Raw genomic sequence first — 27,130 nt, 5'->3', positions numbered from 1 at the left:
CGAAGTCTGCAAAATCACTCTCGGTCGCAGGCTCCATGGTATGATCGGGTGTGGAGGACACTTAGGATGCCTCTATGCCATGGGACGTGAGCGAATATTAGGAAACAAGTCATTCCGGGACCCTATTAAAGTCGACAACGACCAGGCTGAGTTAGGACCAAAGCGCCACAGGAGCAGCTATTATTCGTGCACAACTTCCAATGTTTAAATGTTTATGCATACCATGGCTGATAATCTCATTGCTAATTGGTCAAGCTCACGCAAAGCTCCATGAACAAAAGTACAATATGCCCCCGGACATAAATTGGGCTGCCCCCGTCTGCGAAATGCGGCTTAAACTTGCACCCAACACTCGGCAACAACTATCCGCAAGCCTCAAATGCTGGACATGGTTCAACCTTCTCTACCCTTAATACTTTCGATACCGTCATCTAGACCAACCTGGCATAAGACCCTCGTTTTAATACTCACTTTACCCCCCCCCCAGACCAACTGCCGCAAATGTGCCCCTTCTCGGAGTCAACCCACGGACCACCCATCTAATCACGTGTCTCTCACGTGACCAAAACACGACCGATTTTGTGCATCTTCACCTTCCCAACACTGATTCTTCGTTCGGGTCTGCGCGAAACGGCGAGTTGGCAGGAACCAGAAAATGTTCGAAAGCGTGGGCATCATGTTGACCCTGACATGTCCTCCTGGTACCTGGACCCCTCCTCGACACGTAAGCTGCGCCCGCCGCGCGCCTCGATGGCGTTCCGCAACGCCTGCGATTCGTCCCCGCGAGACACTGGCCTGCAGCCCGGCCTAGCAGACACCCAAAGCGGCATTCCCCTCCCTGCTCACCCTCTCGATCCGACGCAAGACGGAAAGCGAATACGAGCCTGCCTGCGGGGCCGAATTGCTGCGCCTGCATAAGGGTGTTCGTTATTAACCACTCTTCTCTCCTCTGGGCGGACGTCTCTCAGAACTCCTGGAGTGATAATTCCACTTCGCTGAGAGCATGCTTCCGCCTTCTGCACCATGCAGTCCATATCACATCGAGGCGAGCAAAAGGAGGACACTCTTGGCGTGCTTTTGCACCGCTATTGGTTAATTTATTGCATTGGGTCTTCCGGAGTCCTCCCATACCTTGCGATGGTTATATGGCGCTGATGCGCCTTTCGTGGAGGCAGCGTATGTCCCCAAGCGACTTTCCGAGCGAGAAAAAGTCGCAGAGGACACCAGCGCGAGCGGATTTGAGGCCCCAAAGACCTTTGCCGATCCTCCACCTCCGACAATGTGTTCTCGAAGCCGGCAACCGTTCATTGTTTAGCGTTCAGCGTCACACAAGCCCGATGGACGGAGAGAGCTGCATGCTGACATGGAATATTGACGAGAGCCACGAGAAGAATAGATTCCCTGCTCGTGATGGACTCGACGACCGAGAACCGCCCGTTCGTGAACGAGTTCGAACGTTTTTGGTGGCTTCTAACAAGCAGTTCGGATTCGTCGTGAAACGGAAAAAATCAAAGAAACCATATAGACCGCAACTTCCGCTAATTGGTCAAACTCCTCCAATGCCGCGTCATGAATTGGCCCATGACCATGGGTCTGGTTACTTGAGTGTTGGTTCAGCCTGGCCGGGAGAGGGAGGAAGAAACTCCTGGTCTACAATCCGCTGTCGGACTTCACCATCGAAACGGTTAGGGAGAATGAGAAATACGCCTGCTACTATCGTCACCGTCTTGCTGTAGCCCCCGCGTTGCCTCGACTTCGACTGCGACTCAATTTAACAACTCACCAGACACAGCCCCGGCCGTCGACGAGCGTGGGTGATGGCACACATCGGGAAGCTTCAACAACGACCCGGGCCACCGAGCCACATCCTAGATCTCTGATCTCGAAAGCACCGCAACTGCTATGAACCGGGCTTAGCGGTGCTCTCGGAGGATTTGGCAGCGACGGAGAAGTATTTTGTAACTCTTAACTCCGCCACGTGGTGTCCCTACTATTGGGATCGTTGATACACTGGCCGTCGTTGCCCATGGTCCATGTCACTTTCGGGTCGAAAGCCCGCCACTGCATAGGGGCTACAGAGAGACATAGAGACCTGTTCTCCGCTGGGTGGTGCACTCCAACACGGCGTTTTCGACGTTCTGGAGACTATACATCTCCCATCCCTTAAAAACCGATCATTTTGTCCCTCATGCAACATAAATTTTTGGGGTCTACGACGCTATCCAGATCGATTCAACTCGATAACGACAAATTTCTTTGGCGAATTACTGGACTCTCCTTTGCGTAATAGTTGCGGGGATAGGCGCTTCCTCCTTTCTCGGCGGATTCATATCTCCTCCCAACGAGTTTCGCAACAATTGATTCCCTTTACCACTCCTTGACGCGAAAAAGAAGATTGCGGCCATGTCCACGTCAACCAACGACGCCGTTAAAGGCGGGTATGCACTGACTACTCGAACCGTTTCCATATAGAAATGTCAGAAAGCTGATGTGCCCTCGGCAGCGAGCAACCAGCCAAACCGCCGACTCGATTTGCTACGAACCCTCCGACCGACGACGCGACCGACGGCGGTGCTCTGGCGGATGACCGCCTCCGCTCCTACTTTGCCAGTTACAGCGCAGGCACTCCGTCGTCCCGCGGTCAAGAACCGGGGCCCGGGCCCTCCCCTGACATTGCCGAGCTCGAGGCCGACATGGCCGCGTTCAGGGACATTGCCAACGCCCCCGCCGGTGACCTTGCTAACCCAGAAGTCTAACGGCGGATGGGCCCTGATGCAGGTGAGGGAAGGACAGGATGGGATGTGGGGATTTCGTTGCAGGACAGCCAGGGGAAGCCCAGGTAGTGGACTAGATGAATTGAAGCCTAGTATTACACCCATCTTACAGATAAACATTCTAAAGACTCGCTCCTCGTCGCTCAAGCCTTCGGAAGGGACATTAGAGGCGGGGTTTGGCGCTTGGAGCTTGAGCTTTACCTGACCGCGCGATGTGTGCCTGAGGACCCAGTCCTAAGTCGAAATGTCGACACCGGATTGGCGTCCCTGACGCTCCGATTCTCTTTGAGGCTGGCCAATGTGCGGTTGGACCCCAAATGCCGCCGGCCAGAAAGCTCTTGATGCTATTCGCCCCTGTGAAGTCGCCCTGCCATGCACCACCATTGACGAATAGTCACCGATTTCGCCCCTGTAATGACACACTGATGTCGTGCTCAAGGAATCACAGGAACAACCTGCAACGTGTGTCGTGACGAGCGTTACTGACCTCGTGAAAGCCCGAGAAGTGGTCGGGATCCAACTTGGGGCAGGACCAGTGAGATCATATGGATTTCATGCAATTAAAATCATTATGTATTTCGCCCTTTTGCTTTTATTCCTTCTTCCTTCTCTTTTCTCTTTTCGCTTCTTTTCTTCCCGGTCGCTGCCTAACCGCCCGAAGAAAGCCTAAAACATGGGGCACCCAGATTCCCTGCCTGCCGCCCTGGTATACACATCCCCCCGATAAATCGTCTTGGCTACTCTTTGCAATTACATACTGCGGATATATAGATTATGCTTGTCATCCTTCCGAGACTTACATCATCATGTTTGGTGATTGTGAACAATGATGTTTCATGCTGTGTTTCCGTGCTCGCCTGAGCCGCCTCTTTTTCATCAAGTAGTCTCTCTCAAACCCCCTATCATCTACTAGCCCACCAAAACCTAATCACGATGTCAGCTCCGGAGTCCGTAAGAGATACGCGGGGATTCACGGGGCAAACCGATTATTATTGGGGACCACCCGGAGTCGGCTTCACAAATGGGCAAATAAAGAGACTGGTCCAGCATCTCCGCGAAATTGCCCAGGATGATCATTCCCAACGCATCACCCTCAAAAGCCTCGATGCGACTCATTACGAGATGTTCGTTCTCGCGATGAAGCACTTGCTGGCGACGGAGTCGGCTCTCGGGGCATTTGCGCAGATTATCGATGGCTTGCCCATCGGCGATATTAGCATGAGATCAGAGGTGCCATGGCCTAGATTCTAACCATCCCTTAGATGAGCACGAGGAGCTCTGCCCTGGTTGTATAGAAATGGCTCTGGAACTTCGGAGGGAGTTTGATGGCTCCACCCTCAAGTTTAACCCCAAAGTAATTGTGGTGTTCCGTGCTTCATAGTTTCCCGATTCCTCGAATTTCTCTTTGTCCGCCTCTCTATTCCTCGTCTCTTCACCTTTCACGGACCTAATAGAACAAGGAGCTTGTTCAAGCATATCGACGGGCACCTGAAGGATCCGGAACCTTTAACATCCGTTTAATCGAGCTTGTCGCTGCAGGTAACCCTCAACTTGGGGCGCAGGCGTTTAAAATGGGGTTTAAGCTCCACCAGGGGGACGTTGACTCCATAGTTAACTGGGCAGACGGCACGCCCGGTGTGAATCCACCGCCCACTCTTTTCCGGCACCTCGAGTACGTCGATTATTATGTCTACCCTGAGGGAGCAGCCGATATGGTGGGATATTGGACCGAGGATCGCATGCTGGGCGGAGTCATCGTGTTCGACCGTAGAGCTGAATCAGCTGGAGAGATCCCGAACGTGTACATCCATTCCTCTCGCAAGCGCGTTACCTATCGTGTCTTTTAGCTCCGGGATGACCAACAGCAGCCTCTACTAGATTTCCTACTAGCGCCGACACCTTCAGGGTCCTGTCCCTTACCAATTCGGTCGGATCCCAGCAATTCGGTACGTGCGGATGCCTCTCTGGCTGTCTGGTATTTCAGCCCCTACAGGGATATATGGGAGAGAAAACCAGTCTCACTGAAGAACATGCGGGCTGTAGCAGGGAGGCCAAGGGAAGAAGTGGACTATCACATTGGCCGGGGCCCCCTACTCGGTCAAATCAATAACTCCATAATTGCATTCGTGGGATCTAACAAGGAAGCAGCTGTGGATGAATCGCCCCGTGAACGCAGAGACTTCGATGTGATCTTCCCTCCTGAGTTACCTAACTCAAGCATGCTTGATGCGTTGCTAACGGGGCTCGGATTTCCGGTTCCATGGTAGTATAGAGAAACGTTTGAATCCAGTGACGAGGACGAGGATGCTTTGGAAGAGGGTGATAAAGTTGAGCGAGGCGACGATAGGGTGCTCCCAAGTGAAAGCGAGGGAGAAGCTGCGTGTCCACCAAAATGCAATATCCTAGAGGCCCGACCCCCTTCCGATGCTTCCATGCTTGATTCGCCAAAGGCGGGGTGCTGTGCTGACGCGGAGTGATCCTAGTCACTTTTGGTCAATTTACGCTTCAGAAATACAAAGTAGCTTGGCGCCTGTCGAAAAACTTACCATCCATGTCATTCGTTCAAGTGAGATGTCTAGAATACGTTGAAACATTAGGAGACGCCGTAGTAGTTGACAAGTTACAATGTCGAAAGATCCTTACCGCGCTGAAAATCTTCTGGGAATGAGGTTGTTAACTTTGACTGGCTGGGTGTTTCCCTTATCTATGTTGTTAGACATTTCAAGCTTTGGAATAGTCGGATGGAAGGAATAATAGGAGGATGAATCCGTTCCTTCCTCCGTACATGGGAAGTACTGGAGCTACACTGAAACTTCAAAGTCAAATGGGAGTGATTCACAAGACATGAATAACTGGAACTGGAGCAACGACGCGGTGCCCTTTCCTCTAGCAAGCCCTGACAGAACTTTTTCCTACGTAAAATGTGTAAACATATAAAACCTTGACTTTATCTGTTATTCTAAATCGCACAACATCTTGGAAAAAATCTTTCCCTCTTCCCATTCCAGAAAGATCGAGATCACAAGGAACCCGAAGCGATACTCGTAACGCATAGATCCTGTACCTGCAGTGTACACAAAAACTTCGCCTTGGCTAGCTGTCAATAAAAGTTTGAAGGGCCTTAGGTTAGATATCGATCCCAACTCGCTTCCCATTACTGCTTTCAGCTGAAACTCGCTAACAATCACGGTTCCGGCGGTGAACTGCAGATCCAAAATGCATCTTCTCTACGCCTCCCTCGCCCTCTCCATGGCCCTCACGGTGCCTGTCTCAGCCACCTCCAGCGCTCAATGTGTCCGATCTACAAATGAAGCCTCAGATACATCCATTTCGCCTTTTTCTGACGTCTCGCCCTTCATCTCTATTCCCCGCCCTACTCTGGACTCGGCTCTATCGCTAGCGAAGAACCAAACAGCTGCACCCATTGCCTCCGAAGACACCAGCCCCCAAGTAGCCGATGGAGAATTGTCCGATTTCTCTCTCCAGGCCAAGGCCGACACCAATCCCCGTTGGCCCCAGTCTGCCGACGACTTCTCATGCAAACCCGTCGAGTATTTCCGTCCCAGACATGTCCTAGTCGACTGCAGCCACGCCCCCCTGGACCCAGAGGACGAACCCCCCGCCATCTGGCGCTTGTACACCGTCGAGTTCGCGCCGTGCGGTTTGAGCTACTCGCCCATCGGAACGGACCGCTGGGCCAGGAAATTCCTGGTCGAGGTCGCCAAGCACATCGACGCAGAGGCGATGGCCATTCGCGTCAACCCCACGTGGGAGAGTATCGAAGAAGGCGCCAACAACTGGGGGAACGGAATCAGGGTGAAGTTCCCACTCCGAAATCAAGATGGCAGCGACGGGTGGAACAAGAATTTCAGGATTGAGGATGCTGTGCGTCAGGCTGTGTGCTGGCATCGCACGAGTGCTAATCCCGACTTTGTCAACTTGGGTTGCTACAAGGTCAGGAAGTAGATGAAACGGGATAATGGAGGGTCGGGCACAAAGGCTGCAGCGGGTATTTGGGAATAGGGCGAGAATTAGATTATCCAAGGCGAAACGTATTCCCTTCTGATCACAGCGGAGAGGACTGTTAGCTCGGTTGAGCGGCTCCAAGGATAGTGGCAGTGGCTAACAACTTCGACAATTCCCCGGTGGTACTATCCACGCATCTCAAGCCCCCTCTTAATTCCATCCCAGTGTAATATACGTGGTCATTCTAACTTTACAAGCACTCCACTTCACAGACACCGCGAACATCTTCCAGAATTGCTTCCCCCGCCACTAAATCTCCGAATCTTGCCTCGTCAGTTCCTAGCTAGTCGAGGCCACGAACGCTCTTCAGCCCTTCAGCCCAATATAGCGTACTTTTCGTCGTGCCGTTGGCTCTAAGGTCCACGCAAGAAAGCAAGTGATGTGTCGAGATGGCTTGTTGTCAACATGAAGCTAGGCAGCTACAACATCTTTGACTGATAGAAGGTTGAAGAGCTGTTAACATCCAGAAATACTTAGCTATTTGGGTCTATTTGCTTGAATATTGGTCCCATGTCCACAATGTAATCCACCTTCCAGGGCCGACAGTGCGTCCAGATACCACAGCAGATCTCTCTACCCGTACTGCCGGTGCCACTGCCCTTCTCACGACACTCAAGATCGAATGAATAAAGGTTCTGCCGCATATCCTCCTTTTTGCTCAACTGGGCGCGGGCGCTAGAATGGCACAGGATTACCTCCCGCGAAAGGTTTGTACGGAGCTGCATCAGTAATTAATAGACATAATCATTTCATTTTTTCTTTCTCTCTTTTCCTTTGAAAGTCAAGGAAGCATACCTCTAACCCGGAGTTCGGGGTAAAGCAATTGCCGGGACGGACACCCATGTGGACAATTTCCTCACCGATACCAAAATCGAAGCATGTCCTCTCACCTTCGCACAAGCCGACGCGTCTCTCGGTATCGGATCCATACACGAATCTCAGACCCGTCATATGGGTTTCAGCAAAGAACGCTTCTATTGATAACATCGGTACTTCTTTGCCAGAACTGTCAAAATCCGTCCAAAGAAACCGCCGCGCGTCGTGGACCTCCCGAGCCCTCCAAAGTGAATCGGTGCGTCGTAAGAGAGTCATGTAGTGGGCATTAGCTGGTCGCCGAATGATTTGCAGGTAATCCCAATAAGGAGTACAACTCCACGCTATCGCGGCCTACCCCAAGGCCAAGCATTCATGTTAATAGGGGCACGGCACCATATATAGGAACCAAAAAAAAGGGATGAATATAGAGTATCTCACGAGGTCTTCTAAGGGATTGGCGTAGTATTCGAAATCATAAGTACGGTGTTTCCCACCGTAGAGAACCCGTTTTCTCAACCCCCGCAAGGTTGCAACTTCAATCCCGCTAACTTGCCCGAATCGGCCTGTATCTGTTAAATGCTGGGTATACCACACCCTGATATACACAACAAAATCACCATTTTCGATATCTAGAGAGTCCACTCCTTGAAACCATTGCCCAAGATACCTATCCTCGTGTGGGTTGTCATATTGGAGGAAGAGGCCTGACACGGTGTCATGTGGACGCGGGAGATGTCTAGCACCACATGAAAATCTTATTCGGCGGACATCGCAGAGGAGAGCAGCGAAAGAACAGGAGTTCCTATCCTCCACGAGGCTGGGCACTAGAAATGGGCGGGATTGGGATGAAGGGGACGAAGCGGACAAAGCGCATGAGGCAGAAACTGTTACCGACGGTTGACTGGTCAAAGCGAGAGTCGAAGATGGGACCAGAACGTCGGTAGGGACGGGAACTCGCGGACGAACTACCCCTATCGCATCCAATACCCCATCAAACCCCTAAAATAGGGGGGGCGATTGTTAGTACTACGTCAATAATTCGCTAGACATGCTCGAAAGGCTAAAATATCGCACCTTGATCCTGGCCACGAGGCCAATGAGTGGCATGTCAGAAGTAAACTGAAATGTTGCAAAGGGTACGATATTCGCCAACGGCCACGGCAAGTTGAATTGCGATCCAGCATTAGTTGCGAACTAAGTGAAGTGCGATGAGCAGGCCAAAACCATCTATATCTGGGTTCTTCCAGTTAGGGTAGTGTTGTACTTTAAAACCTAGGACCACCGGTAGTCCGATCTTCTGATCTCCACATGTGAGAGCTTGTAACTCAGTTATTCGTTCCTCGAGTCTGCCATTTATGCAGAATGACATCTCGTGACAGGGTACCCGGCGACCAAATGAGTCCGTAAAATGCCGTGAGCCATACCAAAAGTGGCTGCCGTCGTCATAAAAAAAATCCCAAACCAAGAACCTTGTCATGGGCAGAAACAGCTATTCGATTGAGTTGGGATAGTTTGTCGCCGGTTGACCCTCCGAAGTCCATATTTAAATGGACTCGGGTACGATAATTGGCGGGGAGCTTACGATTTGCGGCATGTAATTCAGTGCTGCCATGCCTGGGAACTTCAGGCTTCCACAGGATTGTTTGACTTTGTGGGCATTCAACGATTGAATGTCCCAATGGATGGTTGGGGTCTATCTGAACAAGCCCAAAGGATACGAATTTGCAAACCTAAGGGTTCTCGGTAAACAAATCAGCCTGTAGACAACACATTGTAATGAGGGAGGAGAGGGGAGGAGAGAGTCATATCATACGTCGAAGGTAAAAGCGAGCCCGCGGATACAATTTGAGATATCTGGAAGTAATTCGGCAACTGCGCAATCCGGATCAGATGCGAACGAACCTCCCAGCACTGTAGCTTTTGTTGTCTCGCCGGAGCTGGAGCCTGTGTGGAGCTCGAATCCGACTATTCCATCACGGATGATATTCACTCTGATCAACCTTATGATTTCACTCGGCGCCACATCTATATGTTCCTCCGACTCCGTTATAATAAGGCCTGCTTGGCTGAGCTCTGGAATTTGGTCGTCTCGTCGATGGTTGTCGTCACAGCCTTGGAGACGGACTCCAGAAACATAACGCCTACAATTGAAGTTGATAAAGGATACGGCCAAACGAAAACCTGTGTTTTGTGGGAAAATAACATGCCGTGTGGAAAGGGCATAGTCGTGGTGTAGGTGGCTTAGCACAACGGGCCGGATATTATCATAGCCCTCTGGAAGGTGTGCAGTGCCTGAAATTCTTTCCTGGGTCGAGGGATCTAGAAGAGGAACTAACGTCAGGCAAAAGTCACGCAGGCCGCCCCATATGCGTCTCTTGTTTCGAATGCCTTGGTGCGCCGAGTTATCCTCCAGAGACTGCCGGAGAAAGACATACAACTTGCGCCAATCGACCTTTGCTCGTCGCGCAAGGAGCGAGTCGAATAGCCCCGCGAGGAAGAAATCCATCTCTCGCCCTAAAGTGAACCGGCTCCTCCAGAATGCCTGGGACAGAGCCATGAAGGAACAGGAATTTACGACTTCCCTAGATGCGATGCGAAGACTGCAGATGTCGGTAGTTGTCAAGTTCGTGACTAATATATCCATGATGTCTAAGGGAAGCCGTCCGAAGGGATCTTGGCTCTGTATGGGACGGGACAAGTCTTCCAGCTGAAGTGAATCAAATATGAATTCAGCAGAAGAAGACGTCTCGATAATGCTGGCAGTGTCTACCATTGGATCAGCCATGAGAGCTTTCCCCAGGTCGGAGAGACTTCCCTCGTAGCCGCCCAGATGGAAAGCGAAGTCTCTGCGGAATTTGGATGCGCCCCCGTAGCCATGTTGGGAAAGATACACACCATGGAAGCTACGAGGGAAGCAGTGCAGGATATGGAATAGATTTTGAGCCACATGTAATAAATAATAGCGGGTCAGGTTGTCGAAGTGCCGTACCCTGGACGTACTCAGCCGCCAGGCGCGCTAGCAGGAGACGCCAACAGGCGTCGTGGACCAGGACCATGGATGATATTTCGGTGGGCCGCCTGGAAAAGTCATGGGCCTCGATCGAGCTTTCTTCGTCAGTGTACGACTTTGTCGCATCTTTACTGGCCCAGAATATGAACCAGAAGATGAGAATACCGACTCCATACAGTTCTGGAGGTTGATCATACTGGGGCCTTAGAACTACAAGAGTGCCAGGGGTCGCGGCAAGCCTATCGGTTAGTGACAGCCAGTTAATCGTGCAAAGGGGCGCCCTGAGGGGCGAAAGGACGGACTTCTCCGCGAGTCTACTTACTCGGCGCATTTCGAAGTTCCATGGCAACTTCCTCCCTGATGGGGGTGCGTGGCTCTCATATCTGGAGAGCACAACTCCGCAGAGAGCGCAGAAGATTTTATCCATGACGAACTGGCAGCGACCGCTTCCTTTCCAAAAACGAGGGCGAGTCACAGGGGATGGCAGAATATCTCGAACCAGAACAAGCAAGTGCCTGAAGACGACGTCGAGCTTCAGAGGTGGAGGATCCCCCCGTATATATCGCCCTCCGACTTATATAGAAGGCGGGCATCTTAATTTCAATTCCCGCCCTGTTTACAAAGCAGAGGCAGAAATTTGGAAACAAGCTATCTCATTTCTTGAATCACTTGCCGTCGCATGCCAGCAACTTTCGCTAAAAGGCGACGCCGACATCTTGTAGCAATTCGAGCATTTCGTTTGGCAAGCAGACCTTGTAAGCCGAAACAGTGACTTCATAGTACTTTACCTTTTTTTTTTTTTTTTTCGAATAAGTAGCTTCCACCTTGGTGTACGTTTCATGTAGGCCAAGGTCGGTTGTGAGCTGTTCTTCACTGGAGTGGAATGACTGTATCTGCTGAGTGCCGCTTATGGCTGTGGAGGTTTTACATCTTTTTTTTTTTTGGTTTCTATTACGGATTGGTTCCTTGTGAGAGATGGAAGCTAAAATGAAATACCGAACGGAATACGATGGGGAATGCTGGGAATATGAGTGGGAAGAGGTTGTTTCGTGCCGTCGAGTTGCGAGGTTTCTCTTTTTGCCTCTTTTCCTTCTTTGACTTACGTTCGCAGCAGTTCTAAACCTGTGGGACGCAGTATTCCACAACTTCTCTGTTCATTTGGTGTGGCTGTATATCCTGTAAGGACATTCACCAAGCCATATTCTGTTCTCTTTCCATAAAGGACTTCCCTTGGTCCGTCCTATTGCTGCATTCCATTGATCGACTGATTCAACACTCGTCAGTTCTTCTCGGGGCGTTGCAGCGGCTTCAGGGAACTGTCCCGGATCGACTGGGCACACCTATTCGGACCTCGTCCAATCCTGGGTCCAGATTATCCGATATGGCAATCCCTCTCCTACTCATCAAGTGTTCGTGGCCAGCGGGTAACCCGAGTCCACAAGAGTTTGTTCACCCAGATGTAGATAGAAATCTTTGATGCTCTGGGCGCGGAATCCGACCGGGCGGGGTCAGAAGGCGCAGCTCGAATTGTATTAATCCGACATCGCCAGGTCACGTCCAACGCGACGTTGACGATGCACTGCCACCCACTTCTCTTGGCGGAGAGAGTAAGCATGCAGAATTTCTTGAGATGCGGTGTTTCCTGAGGGCTCGGTGGCTAGTGGCTGGCTAATATAAATAACACCGGCCCCCCCAATTTGATGCTAAAGACCCGAGCTTCTAGCACGCGTTTTGCATACACCTGGTTTATTTCATGTCGCCGAACTCGAAACTGACCCGTCCGTTTATCTTACCAGCAAATGGTCTCCAACTTCGTTTACCCACGCCTGGACCGCTTCCGAAATGAGATTCGCTTAGTGCAGCTTCTCCTAGCACTAGATCGGGAGTCTCCCATCGCCTGCAACCTCGTCCACGCCTCCATCGACGACGACACGATCCGGTACGAGGCATTATCCTACACCTGGGGCAATAACGCGAACCCTCGGGACATCCTCCTTGACGGGAATCCCATATCGGTGACACCGAATCTCCACACGGCGCTGCAGGCGTTACGATTACCGATACACACCCGTACACTCTGGATCAACGCCGTCTGCATCAACCAAAAAGATGTCCAGGAGCGCAGCCATGAGGTCCTCCGTATGCGGGTCATTTACGAGAGGGCTACGAAAGTGGTCATCTGGCTGGGAGAAGCCGTCCCGGATAGCAGCTTGGCCATCCGCCACCTCGAGCAATTAAGTCAAGAGTTTGAATATCTCGTTGCCAAGGGGGTCGCCGCGAGAGCGAGGCGATCTCTCATATCGCTTTCGGACTCCCTTCTCCATCTTCTAAAATTTCTCCTCATCATCCTTCTTGTCCGACCAGCAGTCTTTGTATTTCTCCGAGCAGTCGCCGTTGGCATCTTGGAGGAGCCTCGATGGAGGCTCACGTCGCCGCTCTGGATCTTGGGCAGCACTCTTGCGCAAACATGCTCCCTTTGTCTTCGCGTATGGGTCAACATCCAGGTAGTCGAGGAGAGGTGGGTAGAACCGGATAGCCAAACGGTAGAGGCACTCGCAGAATTTTTCGGCCGATCGTGGTTCAGTCGGGTCTGGGTGGTTCAAGAGATCGCCATGTCGCGCGATGCCATCGTCATGCTAGGTCCTCACACGATTCCGTGGACCCGGCTCAAAGGTGCATACTACCGTCTACGCATGAGGGTGTCGCTCAGTATGTGCGGGACCGTCTATGCTCAAACTCGGTTCCAGCGACTTACGGAGTTGATGCACGTCATTTTCCGTCGTCACCATCTCTCTTCTTCTCTCCCGGGAGTCAGGGTGCTAGATTTGCTTTGCGATCTCAGCTACCTTGAGGCTACGGACGATCGGGACAAGGTGTACGGTCTCCTTGGACTTGCCGATGATTTGAGAGATTTCGATAAGCTTCAAGGCCATCTGTTCGAGCCCTCCTACGATGAAAGCGTTGATAAGACTTATACGCGCCTGGCTTGGTTTATCATCCGGGCGAGCGCGCGGCTTGATGTCTTACACTGCGTAGGCGACCTGGATTCGAGCGCCGGCCTTCCCTCGTGGACTCCGGACTGGAGGGACTCTACACTGAGGTGCGGCCGGAAGTTGAGGTATGAAGCCTTTTATCTGAACACGGGCGGCCCTCAATACCAGTGGCGAGTTTCTTGGAGGAGCAAGGGCTTCTGAGAGTGACTGGCTTTCCCGTCGGCACGCTGTCTGCTGCGAATATCTACATATTCAAATCTCAGCACGGATCTCCCGAGAACGGATTAATAACGTTCCTGATGTGGATGGCTAGTTTGATTCCCACTCGAATCATGGACTTCTTCCTGCGGGTGGGAGTGGTGAATCTGATACGACTGGCCCGAAGGTTCAGTCGCAATAAGCCGTACTTCGACGCGATCCTCGAATCCCTCGAGATCGATCTTAATCGGAGGCCCGAGGGCCCCGAAGAGGAATACTCCTATTTCCCCATTAACCTCGCAGAAACGACTAATTCCTTTGACCGGAGGGAAACCGCTTCCAAAATGTTTCGGTGGGACCCGCAGCCGTGGCTCGAGTCCCGCTCCGACCCTCATCGGCATGGTAACATTTTCCTCACCGACTGGTGTAATGTCTATTCGGCTTCGGCAAGGGAGCGTGATGTAGTATGTATGCTACATGGAAGTCCCATCCCGACTCTCCTGAGGTGGATGGGCGACGATACGTTCAAGGTCGTAGGACCATGCTCGCTCACGAACATGGATAACATGTTGCCGAAATGGTGCCAACGTGAATATGACAAGGGACGACTGCGGACAATGGACTTTATTCTTCGATAGATATTTCCTCGAATTAGAGTTTTCCTAATATACCGGAATCAAACCCCGGTATTGCTGTTTGGTATATGCCAATCAATACCCAATCTGGGTGTGATTTGTCTGCGGAGTATTAACACGCCGAATGTAATTCTCACTGGGGCTTGATTCACTTAATCCTGCCCAGACAGGCCCACAGTTGCGAGTTTGATAGTATGCCGGGGGCAGAAAACAGCCAGTTTCTGTCACCCCGGGGTGCTTGATTCCGTGGGAGAGCATCGACGCGACATCCGTGAAACAGTCTACAGTCGCCTCCGACGGACCAGTCCAGAAGACAGTCTGGGAAGGGGATTTTTTCTTCTCGTTGTCGTTTTGGCTGATGCATACGGCGTCTATTCACAGATGTCTCGCAGGCGGAGGCCGATAATGGTATGAACATTTGAGTGTCTCCTTCAGGCTCGGTGTGACACCGCGTCTTTACTGCAAGTAGTGGGTGCGGTGGGGTCCTCTTGGACCCAGACGTACGAAGATGGGCATCAAACTCTAACTCGCTGTCGAAAAGGTAGGATTGAAGTTCGATCTCAATATTGCCACTGTCAACGGAGACGATTTCCAGAAGCTGGAGACTAGTGCTTTCCAACGACGTCCTCGCTTGACATGTTGTTAGCACGGAAACTGTTGTGGGTGTGTTCGGTTAGGTTAGTACCGATTCGCCAAGTTAGGACATCGATCCGCTGTAGTCAGCGGGCGAAACTGGAGCGATTGAATCTTGCCTACCACGAGCCTTTGAGTCTGACTATTATATGCTCACAGCTACTCCTCATTCAAACACCGCTTGCGATCCGTAGAACCATCATAAAATAACCACCTGAATCTAGTAAATCATGGCAGAGAACATTCCTCTTCGTGATATCAGCCTCAGGCCAGGACTGAGGAGATCGTTTGCTCGACAGCGACGTGCTGCTTTAGCACAATATGAGTATCCTTCCCCTGTTTCCTAGGATGGATATTAGATGTGATGCGTCTCGATTAAATCCGATGGATTTATCCACACACTAAGGGTTTGAGTTTCTGGGGCATCCGAAGGACGCGGAGCCACCGAGTCATCCGACAAGGACGGCCGACTGCAATGTCGCCGGAGTGTATCATTTTGTTTTCCGAGTATTGATCAACGAGATAAGGGAATCGATAGAGACCCAGACGCCCGGGATCGAAGACTTAGTCTATCTGGGGTAAATCAGTACCGATGATGTCCCTGGCCATGGGGGCGAGTGAGCCAGTGAAGATCATACTCAATTGGTCTGCGAGTTGGCCTGCTTGGGGGTCTACTTTCCGGGATGGAGTAACGGCGGAAGGAATAGAGTTCAAGATAGCTATTATGTCTGATATGTCTGGGAGTACTGACACGATCTTGGCTTAGCTTGGCTTGACTTGGCGTGCTTGGATCGTTTGTCATTGACTCTCATTGTACTGCGGCCTCTGCCACCCTTCGTTCCTCAATGTTGCTGTGAATGTTGGCTCTGCACCACCAACGTAACGTAGGAGCTGAGAATGGGTCTGCCCACCCATGCTCGCCGTGGGGGGGATTCCAAACTCGTACGTCTTGATCCACATCATTTAAAGGATTGGGCTGCCCACCCCACACCCTCGCATATAATGGGAGACTGGGAGACGCAAGACCCCTCGGAAACCCAGAACCGGCGAACCGAATACTACACGTACACGGACTCGTAGATGCGGCCAAGTGGATACGATGGAGAGGGTAGCACAACCCCCGCTCCCCTCGGTCCGTCCCTCGATTAAACTAGCAATTTAGACACTTTTCCTATTTTTCTCACTTTTTGGCACTTTTAATCATCAGTCGCGAGTCCGTCCTCGTCCAGTTGACCAAGTCACGTCACGTCACGCCAACGCACCTTCAGCCAGCCCTACAGCTGTCCTTTCTAACTCCAGATTCTGTCAGGAAAGACAGATCAACCTCTTTTGATCAAATCCGAAAAGAAATACCCTACAATGAGTAGCCCAGAGACACTTCCTGAGGCGTCTCCAGCTGAAGTTGCGGCTCCCATCCTAGGCGACCAGGGGAATGACGCTATCGAGGTGGTAGGTGTTGTCGCAGAGCTTGTCCTCCCCATGTTCCATCATCAAATACATAATTCTAAGACACGTCTAACTAGGATACCGCGGACGCCGATTCCGTGTACGCCTCATCGTAAGTCCCGAGACTCGACCCCGATTACCCCGGATCGATGGCCGCTGCAGACTTACTCATGATGAACTTAGTGCTATTACCGACACGACGAGCCTCAGATCTTCGATTCTGAACTACAAGTGGGAAAATGGTCGCCGTTACCACGCATACCAAGATGGTGCCTATTGGTACGCGTAGTCTCTTCCCCAATTTCCCAGGAGAGAAATCCCGCTGGACCAACACTTAATTTGCTATATGGTTCAGGGCCCCGAATGACGAGAGGCAACAGGAGGCAGAAGATTTAGTGTAGGTGTCCCAGGGGTTATTTACAGCCCAGGTGACTTCCGGCTCGATCTTTAGTTGGTGGCGCTGACCTTGCCTCTCACTGAAGACACGAAATGTATCGCATTGTGCTCGACGGCAAGCTGTACGAAGCCCCTCTCGAGAAGAACATTCAGGTACATACTATTATAATCTCAAAATCCAGCCGTAGCACTTTGGCATCTTATCTAACTCTCATTTCCCCTTTTTCTAACAGCGTGCACTCGACGTTGGCTGCGGCACGGGCGTGTGGGCAATGTAAGTTTTCCATAATGATTTCTGGCGCCTTCCCTTGCTGACGTTACTCGGCAATAGCGAGTTCGCTGATGAACATCCGTCTGCCGAAGTCATCGGTGTGGACTTGTCACCAATCCAGCCTCCGTTTGTCCCGTCCAACTGCAAGTTTGAAATCGACGACATAACCAAGGAATGGACGTATCCCGAAAACCACTTCGACTTTATCCATATCCGAACCATGACGGGTTGTGTCCCAGATTGGTTTAAATTCCATGAAAAGGTCCTCAAGTATGTTAGCAAGGTCCTTTCCGGCATCTAACTCGTAACATATTGTGTGCAATGGGACTGAACTTACAACGTAGACATTTAAAGCCGGGCGGGTGGGTTGAGCAAGTCGAGCTTTCAACCATCGCCCGCTCAGACGATGAGACAGTAAAGCCCGATTCCGCACAAAGGAAATGGGCCGAGGTGTTTGGGAAGTTTGGGGAGGTCACGGGCAAGAGCTTTGCCATCTCCGAGACGGCTGGCGAAGTCATCAAGGAGGCCGGCTTTGTCAATGTCAAGAAGAGGACGCTGAAGATGCCGATTGGAACATGGCCGAAAAATAAAGATCTGAAACGTTGGGGCGCCTGGAACCGACAGTTTATTCTTCAAGGGCTCGAGGGGTTCTCAATCCGTGGGCTAACAGAACATTTGGGGGTAAGTCTGGCACGTTCTTTCCCCGGAGAAGAACTGAACGAGACTTTATTCGGGGGCTGTCACTTTCCATGCTTGAGTTGCCCATGCTGATGGTGTGTTTGGTAGTGGTCATACGAGGAAGCACAGCTCTACCTGGTCAAGCTCCGTGGAGAGCTCACCAACCCAGCCGTTCATTCTTACAACGAGATGTAAGGATATCCCGAGGCCCTGGAATGGGCAACCATGCATGCAGTATTATTCCCAACGCTGAAATCTATACTAACTAATTTCGAAGGATTGTCGTTACTGGGCAGAAGCCAACGCCAACTTAACAGCCACTCACCTCACCGCACACTTTGCATCTGAACTGAACGTAGTCCGCATTTGGTCGGGACATTGAGATTATCACCAGAATGCCACTTCCACCTTACATATCCATGTATTTTCTAGATAGTTCAGATGGCGAATCAGGATCAAGTGGTATCACGAAGAAACTGAATCTAACCGTGACACTGTTCAATTCTTCGAGCCCAGTCCTGAGTCTATACGTTTGTTTGAGAACTCGCCCGCCGCGGTACTTACTTTTAGCTAAAAAAAAAGAAAAAATTAAAAATCACTAGAATAGAGAAAATAAAACAAAGATAAAATCGTTGAGCTCCTAACTTCTACCCAATCAAGCTTGTGGCTGCCCTCTCATTTACTGGAATTGTGATTGGACGATTTGGACTTTTGATGCTTCGACACGATTCGCCAATCGAACGCCTCTTGAAGCCCAAACAGGCTCATGCACATCCTATGACCGCTCCTACATAGACTGGCATTTTCCCTTCTACTAACGTCCGCGTCCAGGGTTGATCACTGCTCTTTGCCCTGTTCCCATGACGACTCGGATTTCAACCTCGCCGCCCAGTCGCCATGGCTCCCAAACTTGTTAAGTTGCTTCGACGAGAACAAGGCAAAGAGTCAAACGAATTCTTCCCTCCGCTGCCGGTGCGCTGCAAGTCCCTGGTTGAAATCAAACCCATTCCCCCATCGACACTAGAGAGCCCTTTCTTCCAGCGCCTCCCGTCAGAGATACGCCATCTCATCCTCTTCTATGCTTTCGGAGGTAGGACCGTGCACATAGACCTTGTCCCAAGGTTTAAGAAGAAGAGGAAGCCGAGGCGTAGCGGTGCCCGAGAGCCGGAGTCTTTCCACGACCATACGGTCTCGGACCTTCGGGGTCAGACCTGCTTGTGGGGATGCGTCTGCGGCCGCACTACCAGTTCCCAGGGGTTTTATTACGCAGGCTTTAGGTTGCACCTGGATCAGCCGACCGAGGGTACCTGCGGGGGACCGCATGCATCCTGGTGGAAGGATTATTTCCCCGAGGCGGTCCCCGAGGCGGTCCCCAACCCCTGCACCATCGGCGCTCTGGGTTGGTTATTGTCGTGCCGTCGTGCATACGCCGAGGGTGTAGATGTGCTCTACGGGACGAACACGCTGCACATACGCAGGACTTACCTGTGTCGGTACCTGTCGGACTGGCTTGCGCTGGCTATCATGCACGCGATTACATCTGTGGAGTTGATCTGGAATATCCACCCGTTCGGGGAGCCGCTGCCAGGTTGCGAGTACAGATTTCCTCCCGGTGCGGGCATGTCTGGTTTCCAAACCCTGTTGGAAATGCTACCCGACACCCTACCCAACTTAAGATACTTGTACCTGTCTCTTGATGGCGATCTGCTCATACGGCATCGACAATCTACCTTCTTGGAAACCACCAATATCCTACTGGACATGGTTGATGTTATGGTCGGAAGATTCCAGGGACTGAAAGAATGCAAGGTCTCGCTCCCAACTTTTCACTATCACCATTGGAAACGGAACAAGACGGGGTCGGGACTTGACAGGGAGCAAGAGATAGACGCGCCTGACAAGGTGCGGCGCGACATACCGGAGAGAAATTTGGACAGTTGCCGCAGTGCTAAGGGGTATTGGGTATGCCACAGCTTGACATATGTCGGGCGGCACCTCTGGTGATCCGCAATGGATGCTTCTATTGATTTTCGTAGTAAAATCATTTACACAATTACATTCTGATCTTTTTCAGGGTTGCGGCTACATCTTTTCTATCGTGATATCTGGCGGGACTTCAGCCCACCCCCTTCTTTTGAAGAGAGTGGTGTTAGATCTTAACAAAATGCTTGGCGTCATGAGCGTGTTCTGTAAAGGCATACTTGCACATCAATTTCGATATCTCGTTGCGGAACTAATAATCATGGTAACAAAGGGGACAAGAAGATGTCCCTCGAGCACAGCGGTTCAGTACCAATGAATCTCCTTCGGTGAGTCCTGCTGCGCCTATCCATGGAAGGCCGTCAAGGTGTCCAAGACCCCCTTTAAAACCTCGAGATTCTGCTTCTCTTTTTCCCGCTTTTCGGTCACATCCGTTGTCTCTCCCGCGATATACTTCAGCGTCTCAGCGTCGAGACCATCAACGAGCTCGTGAGTGAGAATGGTGTCCGGGAGCTTTTGCAATATACCTTTCCCGATGACAAGGGCATTGACGTATCCCACGAAAGCCAGCATGCTGATCTAGTATGGCCAAATCCGTTAGTCTTTCACCCAGTCATCGCTTTCGAGGCACAGTTGCAGGAAGAATCAGAAAACCGAGATCTTACCTCGTAGTACGTCTCCACGTGTTCGATAACCCGTTTGGAAGCGGTTGACCCAACTTGCGCGGCCAATTTGATGGCCGCTCCTTCAGCCATCGGGCTAGTGTTCGACGACGTATCCGCCAGCTGCGCCAACGTGCCCCGCACCATTCCAACGAGCTCGCCTCTAACGACATCGTTGATGAACAAACCATTCTTCGGCAAGATCGTATTGAGAAGCGCCTCGCCGATAGTTTGGTACCAGCTGTCAAAGCCACCCGACTTGCCCGCAGCCGCGGTTTCGTAACCGTCTAGGAGGCTGTGGGCCAGGCGGCCGGCGAAATCTCTGGTGTGCGGCTGGATACGCTGGAAATCGATGAAGCTGTCGTAGAAGCCTGACATGCCATGATCATGACAATGAAGGAGGTTCTTCATGTCCTTGGTAGCCTCCTGCTCTAGCTCTTTCAGCTGTGGGTCTATGGTGTGCTTCTTCAGTGAATCGCGTAATTCAGAGTCACTGCAGGCGGCGGCGAGTGCCAACTCAACAAACCTCCTGACGGATTTCCAGGTGGCCACGAGGTGTTTTGTGGCGATGTTGAGCCACTTGTCCGACTGCTCCTCGAACAAGCCTGTATAAACTCTATGGCTTGACTCTCCTCGTGGTTCACCACCGCGCCATTGCTCAATTTGATCGTCAACATATCGCTCGTAGCTCCTTGGGTCGGTGCGGGAGGGCTCCTCGTGGGTATAGAACTCCTTGATCGTGTCAGGAGAGAGAAGGCTCCGCTCTCCCAATTCTTCATCATTACTTGCCCCGTCGATCGCGCCACCGCCTTCAGCGTCGTAGACTACAATCTTTGTCTTGCCAAACCTTCGCATAGCAATTGCGAAAGCTCTGCACAACGCTCTCACCCTAGAACAGAGTCTCCTCTCCTGGCTCTCGGGGCTGTTGTCTCCGAACCGGGGGAAGAAGGGCGTGCAATCCGGGCAACTCTCCTGGGTCAAGTGCGACTTCTTGCAGTCCTCATTTCTGTATGACCCATCCACGCCCTCCCTCACGAGCTTCTGAAACTTCCCGACGATATTGGAGAGATACGCGCGTTGAGCCTCCCTGGTGTCTCTGGGCTGACCAAACCCAGCGATGGCGTTTTCCGATTTCGCGATTTCCCTTCGTACTTCGTCAATGAGGCCTCGCAGCTCGTGGCGGGTGTGCGTCCAAAGTACTTCCTTCAGGGTCGTTCGCAGTGCCTTGATGCCCTTTTGTGCTTGAGGAACAGACTGCCACCTTCCCTCACAGAAAAACATTTCTTCTTTCAAGTCTCGTTCCTCCAGGGTCTCCCGCGACTCCCTCTCGTCATTTGTTTGGTTTTTGACGGTTACCCAAGGGTGCTTTGATAGCTCCGAGTAGACCTGGCCCTTTAGGAGACTGATAGCCTCATCGGGGGACTGTGCCATATCGGGACAGGTAAGAACACCAACCACTCGCTCTGCCAAGCCTGGGTCGTCTCTCAAGAGTTTCTGCACCGTTTCCGGGGCAGTGTGTGTATTGAACGGCGATTGGGCACTGACAACTAGCAGGACGATGTTGCGCTGTGATTTAATGTACCGTTGAACCATTGCTTCGACTTGAGCACGGCTCGCCCTGTCTTGGTTCTCCGTCTCCACTCGGAACAGACCGGGCAGGTCCAGTAAGCTTAGGCAGGGGAGATCTGGCCCGTACTTCTTGATGACAAGAACATCGTCTGAGAATTTCTTCACGGTGGATGGCACGTTCATCACAGTCGCGGCTCTCTCGATCCATGCCTTCAGATCATCATGCGGCGGGATCTGACGGGCAAACTCACGCAGTTCTTTCTCTTCCACTGTTCGCGAAGGCTCAGGGGTAATCGAGATGTAGGTTCGCTCTTCCTTGGATCTCCGCAGGATAAGTTTGATTGGGAACCGTGTGCAGAGGCCATCGTGAACAGGGAACTGGAAGCGAGCAATGGCCTCCAAGACTGAACTCTTTCCATTGCTCTGGTCCCCGATGACGACCAGTTCGGGGGGATCAATGCCTTGGAAGCCGGAAACCCTGTCTATGGCATCGAATAGGGCGATTTGCTTTGGGTCGATCAAGTCCTGTGGGATGCTGCTCATGTTTTGTGCCTGGGGAGATTGGGGAGTTTGAGGAGATTGGGGAGATTGGGAAGATCGGAGTTGGAAAGGCTGGGGAGTTTGAGGACCCGTTAAATAAGAACGAAAGGGAAGCATCTGGGACTAAAACAAGAAGTCAAGATATAGAATTGCCTCTAGAGAGTTGTTTTGGCTTGGACAGACATAGAAAAGCAGGAAAGGCAACAGGGAGGCCTTTCCGTCTATTTATATTCGAGAGATGGGCTTGAAAGCCCGGAGGTCGCCCAGTTGAATTTAGAGCGTCGACGCTCTTTGTTCGAACGCATTGTGATCCTCAGGTTCGAATCGTCGTTCTCTCTCACGTCTGGTCCGGAAGATGTGCATATTTGGATGAGATGTCGGATTGGATGTTGCGATGCAGATGCAAGGGCATTTAGCATCGGCCAATCGCTGCTCCCTCTATCAAGCGGCGAAAAAAGGACCAATGTAAGTGGGCGTAGACAACTAAGCTTCGGACCAAGGACCGTCGAGTGGCGTCCCTACAACGCCGACGCGCGAGCCCTATTCGTTGTTTGCGTAAGAAAATCCCTTCTGCCCAAAATAAAGCCACATGATCTGCCGACCTACGATATACCCAACGTATGGCACCAAGGGATGACCAAGCCCGCGCGGTCCTAGATTCGAGGTCTGTTTCGAGCTGTAGCGATTCGTTCCCCACTAGATCCTCTCACCCAAGCCTGGACCGCCACGGGCGATTCTGACGAGGTTGGTTTCTTTCTCTCATAGGCGGCAAGTTGAACAACCCTGATGAGGAGCTGTTCCACAGCAGCTGGAGCCCTGGAATTCTTTGTACCCCCCCTTTCCCCCAAAATCACTATTATTGGTGCAGAGGCCCATGAACTCAGACTGAATAGATATTACGGGCCGTGTCGACACGCAATGGACCCCGACGGACGAAGTCGACTCTCGGCCAGCGCTAGAGATTTATGTTTCCGACTCCGCAGGAGAAAACGCGGAGCTGAGATGATTCCTGCCGTTAATTAAATTGACTCGGAAGGCTTTTCCATCTCCATATAGTGGATGACTAGTAGTCAGGCGATGGAAGAAGTGCCGTCGGATATGGCTGCTATGCTCGAGTCCGAGGTTAGTAATTCCCGGCGCCAGAACCTTCATCGCGAAGGCGCGATATTCTTTTTGGCTCTAGGCGTGACCGACTTTGGCGATAATAGTAGTATGATGAGAGAGAGATTCACCAGAATGGAGTGGCTGAGCTCTCGTGTCAAACAAAACCTGGCACCGCGTCACCAGCTAGCAGCTGCCTTTTCGAATTAGAAACCCGATCGCGTCTCTTGTTCACATAGAGCTTAGACGAGACCCGCGAGGTCGGAATCGGCTCTCTGGGTCTGGGGTTCCCGGAATTAATACAGCAGTTGCTACTTCGTAATTTAGATTGGAACATGAATAGACTTGCCGAGTCCGCTGAATAAGCGGAGAACAGCAACGGCCTGGGCCTCTTGGCTGAGACCCTGAGAATAAATTTCGAAGAACTTTCAAACCGCGTTCACGTTGGGAATGAATTTACGGGGTTTTCTTTCTTTTTCTTTCCTCTTCCCCTATATGCAATCGTTTCCTTGATTTACTAGGAAACTCATTGTTTTGCCATTCGCTTTCAGTCCAGACGATGTCGTCTTTACGGTTCGCCAAGCGCTTCTCGTCATCATCGCGCCTGATCAACTTTCTCCAGTTCTCGGCCGCAACATCGCTGGCCGGTCTCGGCGCCTGGAAGCTGTGGTCGCGAAAATGCTTCTTCGAGCCGTTCTCACCCGAAACCGATGCTCTCTTTCACAGCGAGTACTATCGGAAATTTAACCCGGGCAAGCATCCTTCTCTAGACGATTCGTGTGTGAGGAAGGTGGCGCTTTCCAAGATACAGCCCGAGCTTGTGGAAGATGCGCTGAGCGGAGGTTCAAAGCTTTTGGAAAAGTTCTGCGGTGGCCTTTGGGGCGGTTATGGTACGTGATTCTCTAAGGGACTCTCCTTTTTGGGAAAACAAAGGCAATCACTGGAGGAAAGAAATCGAAAATTGCAATCAGTACTGAGCTGATGCTCTTATTAGGGTACGCAATCCAACGGAAAATCTTGAACCGACTTTGGAAGAACGAGTCAAATTCAAGCATGCTCTGGGAGAAAGGCGAACTGCTCAACAATAGCTACGAAAAAGGTTCGTGATCCTATTAATACAGACAAATTTCTGACCCATAGCAACAGTGGCAGCTGCTAGTCCTCCTCTCATGTTTCGAATAAGAGTAGAGATTAATATAGTACTAAATGAACAATACATCGACAATAGGAACCGTGGTAACCAACCATTTCGTGGTCCTCGAAAAATCCCCCAGGTCCATCATCATGCGCGGCGGACCGTCCCCGACGATGGAACCAGGAAATCCGCAGGAAAAGGAAAACCTTGCTGAAATCACCGTCGACATCGATGCCAACACCGGGCAGGCAGAGTTCCGACTGAAGAACATTTTCTTCAACGCCGTCGAGTATTCCACGAAACCCATGTTCCCGGGCCCCGTCGTATGGCTTCATTTTCAATACTGCAAATTGCTTGTTGAGGCCGGCGTGAGCCATTGCATCTCCTAGACCCAGTCCTGTTTCTTCTTTTCCCCTGGCGAATTCCGGTATCAGTTTGGAGGCGCATAGAAATACTTGTACTATTAGATCGCATTGCTCTGCGTTAGCAGTTTACGAAATTCCCTCCTCGACTCAAACTTGTTCAGTGAGATTCCCTTCAGTGCCCTCACACTGCCGCGCCGTGGATATTGCACATCCCGCCAGACGAGCAAGTTCGGCAATCAGCTCGTCGAGAAATCTAAGGTGCGTAACCTCACCCAGTGTAAGTTTCCGGACGGGGATTTGGCGCAGCAGCTGGGGCACTTGGCGTAAAATGTCCAGATGTCGTTCGGCTTCGGGGTTGAGAGGGACCCAGATAAGGTTGTGGAACACCGTTACACTGGCCGTTATTACGTAGAAATGGACGACCCTATTTAACGAAGAGGATGTTAGTTTGTTCCGATCAATTCAAACAGGGGGGAGGTAGCCCTACCAAAAGCACTCGCCTTCAATTACGGGCAGTGCCACCTTGAGATAGGAGAGTGTTGAGAGACTAGCATTGACTGCAATGGCTATGCATGAGCTGATTACATCAAGCTGGCTCTCGGGAGGAGGGCTCGATAGCGTCCATCTTCCGCATGCTTGGTGGATGACGGTGATGCAATGATAGTATGCCAGCCTCAGCATCGTGGACTGGGTGTTCGGTTGGGCGCTAATACGCATGCCGTCAGAGAAACACAACGTCGGGCGAAAGTCGGGGTGCAAGGACATTCTCCACTGCTCTATGGCATCGTCGAGACTTCGGATGCTTGACAAGATGTCGGAGTCACTTTTTCGGAGGGCCTTGGAAGAGTACAACATAGAATAAGCTTCGGATTTTATCTTGGAGAGTCGAGGGTCCCACGGGAAGAGGGGAAGTGTTCGCTTGTCGATTGAAATAGACGTGCGCTGCAGATTAACGTCCTGCTCCCTCGCGAAATTCTCCGGGAGAGTTAGGTCACAATCGTCGTCGTTGATGGTTGGTGGCTGTCCCGTTCTTAACGATATGTCCTTGTCGATCGAATAAAGGTACCAGAAGAGATCCCGTAGGTGGAATTTCAGCTTATTCTTGTCGTAGCTGCTTTGATCGCCTGATGTGCCCGCACTATTCGGGCCCTTATGTGCCTCAAATGCGTACAACAGACGGATGGCCATGGACAGGGATATTGAAGCGGGTTGTAGGTTGCCCGTGAAGTATTGGTAATGAACCTGGTATTGCCTGATTAATATTGGAAGGGGGAAGACAATTTCGTGTCGGTGATATATACATGAAGCAATATGACGTTTTACGTACAAGCATTGTGAGTGATTGAAGTCCATCAGTGGTCATCTCCTGGACGATTTTGGGAATCATCTCTTGAGTGACAAGGGCATAGAATGCGCCATCAGTAGATGCCTCGTCCGTCGACTCATCAAATCCGAAAAGAGCCACGACGGATAAAAAAGAGTAAATACACGCTTTGGCGCTCGCAGACCCAAAAGCATCAGGCGGTCCGTATGCCATGTCAATGGTCTCTTCGAACAGCGGGCGGCTGACCAAGGGGAACACCAGGCTCCGGAACGAGGAACAATAACGGGCGACATATTTTGCGACAACTGCTCGGCTAGGGAGCGTGGGGATTCGATTCGACGGCGAGAGGTGATCGAGAGACTGTCGGGGAATACTTTTCCAGGAGAGTTCCAACTGACGAAACTTTTCGAAAACACCCTCTTCTCCCGTGCAGGATTCAATCCACTCGAGGCTCCGCGAGGAGAAGAGATGGGTCCCGTTGAAGCAGGCGAGGTTCTCTAACTTGCAACTTGCTTCGAAAAGGGGAACTTTGCCGCGTGATTGAGGCAGTATTGTCCAACTTTGAGCAATTGCATCCG

The 27,130-nt window shown here is 51.4% G+C and overlaps 7 protein-coding genes and 1 pseudogene across 7 annotated transcripts; 6 read left to right on the top strand and 2 right to left on the bottom strand.

The window, feature by feature from the left end:
- Nucleotides 1-2,403: 2,403 nt before the first annotated feature.
- Nucleotides 2,404-2,756, top strand: SAPIO_CDS2306 (uncharacterized protein; the record flags this gene model as incomplete). Its single annotated transcript, XM_016785361.1, has 2 exons — nucleotides 2,404-2,438; nucleotides 2,504-2,756. 2 exons carry the CDS (start codon nucleotides 2,404-2,406, stop codon nucleotides 2,754-2,756), a joined length of 288 nt encoding a protein of 95 aa, XP_016644737.1.
- A 951-nt stretch (nucleotides 2,757-3,707) lies between these two features.
- On the top strand, nucleotides 3,708-4,621 carry SAPIO_CDS2305 (uncharacterized protein; the record flags this gene model as incomplete). The annotated part of the gene is made up of 2 exons (XM_016785360.1): nucleotides 3,708-4,004; nucleotides 4,229-4,621. 2 exons carry the CDS (start codon nucleotides 3,708-3,710, stop codon nucleotides 4,619-4,621), a joined length of 690 nt encoding a protein of 229 aa, XP_016644736.1.
- Nucleotides 4,622-5,990: 1,369 nt separating this feature from the next.
- SAPIO_CDS2304 lies at nucleotides 5,991-6,740 on the top strand (annotated as a pseudogene; the record flags this gene model as incomplete).
- A 5,685-nt stretch (nucleotides 6,741-12,425) lies between these two features.
- Nucleotides 12,426-14,455, top strand: SAPIO_CDS2303 (uncharacterized protein; the record flags this gene model as incomplete). Its single annotated transcript, XM_016785359.1, has 2 exons — nucleotides 12,426-13,744; nucleotides 13,933-14,455. 2 exons carry the CDS (start codon nucleotides 12,426-12,428, stop codon nucleotides 14,453-14,455), a joined length of 1,842 nt encoding a protein of 613 aa, XP_016644735.1.
- A 1,989-nt stretch (nucleotides 14,456-16,444) lies between these two features.
- Nucleotides 16,445-18,190, top strand: SAPIO_CDS2302 (uncharacterized protein; the record flags this gene model as incomplete). Its single annotated transcript, XM_016785358.1, has 10 exons — nucleotides 16,445-16,534; nucleotides 16,609-16,643; nucleotides 16,715-16,810; nucleotides 16,887-16,928; nucleotides 17,014-17,080; nucleotides 17,161-17,201; nucleotides 17,259-17,468; nucleotides 17,543-17,879; nucleotides 17,985-18,067; nucleotides 18,154-18,190. 10 exons carry the CDS (start codon nucleotides 16,445-16,447, stop codon nucleotides 18,188-18,190), a joined length of 1,038 nt encoding a protein of 345 aa, XP_016644734.1.
- Nucleotides 18,191-20,201: 2,011 nt separating this feature from the next.
- On the bottom strand, nucleotides 20,202-22,630 carry SAPIO_CDS2301 (uncharacterized protein; the record flags this gene model as incomplete). Its single annotated transcript, XM_016785357.1, has 2 exons — nucleotides 20,202-20,435; nucleotides 20,522-22,630. 2 exons carry the CDS (start codon nucleotides 22,628-22,630, stop codon nucleotides 20,202-20,204), a joined length of 2,343 nt encoding a protein of 780 aa, XP_016644733.1.
- A 1,657-nt stretch (nucleotides 22,631-24,287) lies between these two features.
- Nucleotides 24,288-25,252, top strand: SAPIO_CDS2300 (uncharacterized protein; the record flags this gene model as incomplete). The annotated part of the gene is made up of 3 exons (XM_016785356.1): nucleotides 24,288-24,618; nucleotides 24,723-24,827; nucleotides 24,957-25,252. The coding sequence occupies 3 exons, from the start codon at nucleotides 24,288-24,290 to the stop codon at nucleotides 25,250-25,252; spliced, it is 732 nt and encodes a 243-aa protein (XP_016644732.1).
- Nucleotides 25,253-25,293: 41 nt separating this feature from the next.
- Nucleotides 25,294-26,561, bottom strand: SAPIO_CDS2299 (uncharacterized protein; the record flags this gene model as incomplete). The annotated part of the gene is made up of 4 exons (XM_016785355.1): nucleotides 25,294-25,323; nucleotides 25,382-25,652; nucleotides 25,716-26,470; nucleotides 26,556-26,561. The coding sequence occupies 4 exons, from the start codon at nucleotides 26,559-26,561 to the stop codon at nucleotides 25,294-25,296; spliced, it is 1,062 nt and encodes a 353-aa protein (XP_016644731.1).
- Between the last annotated feature and the right edge of the window lie 569 nt (nucleotides 26,562-27,130).

Source organism: Scedosporium apiospermum, assembly GCF_000732125.1.
Source record: "Scedosporium apiospermum strain IHEM 14462 chromosome Unknown SEQ_SAPIO_0086, whole genome shotgun sequence".
NCBI lineage: Eukaryota > Fungi > Ascomycota > Sordariomycetes > Microascales > Microascaceae > Scedosporium > Scedosporium apiospermum.
This window is presented reverse-complemented; position numbering and strand designations above follow the sequence as displayed.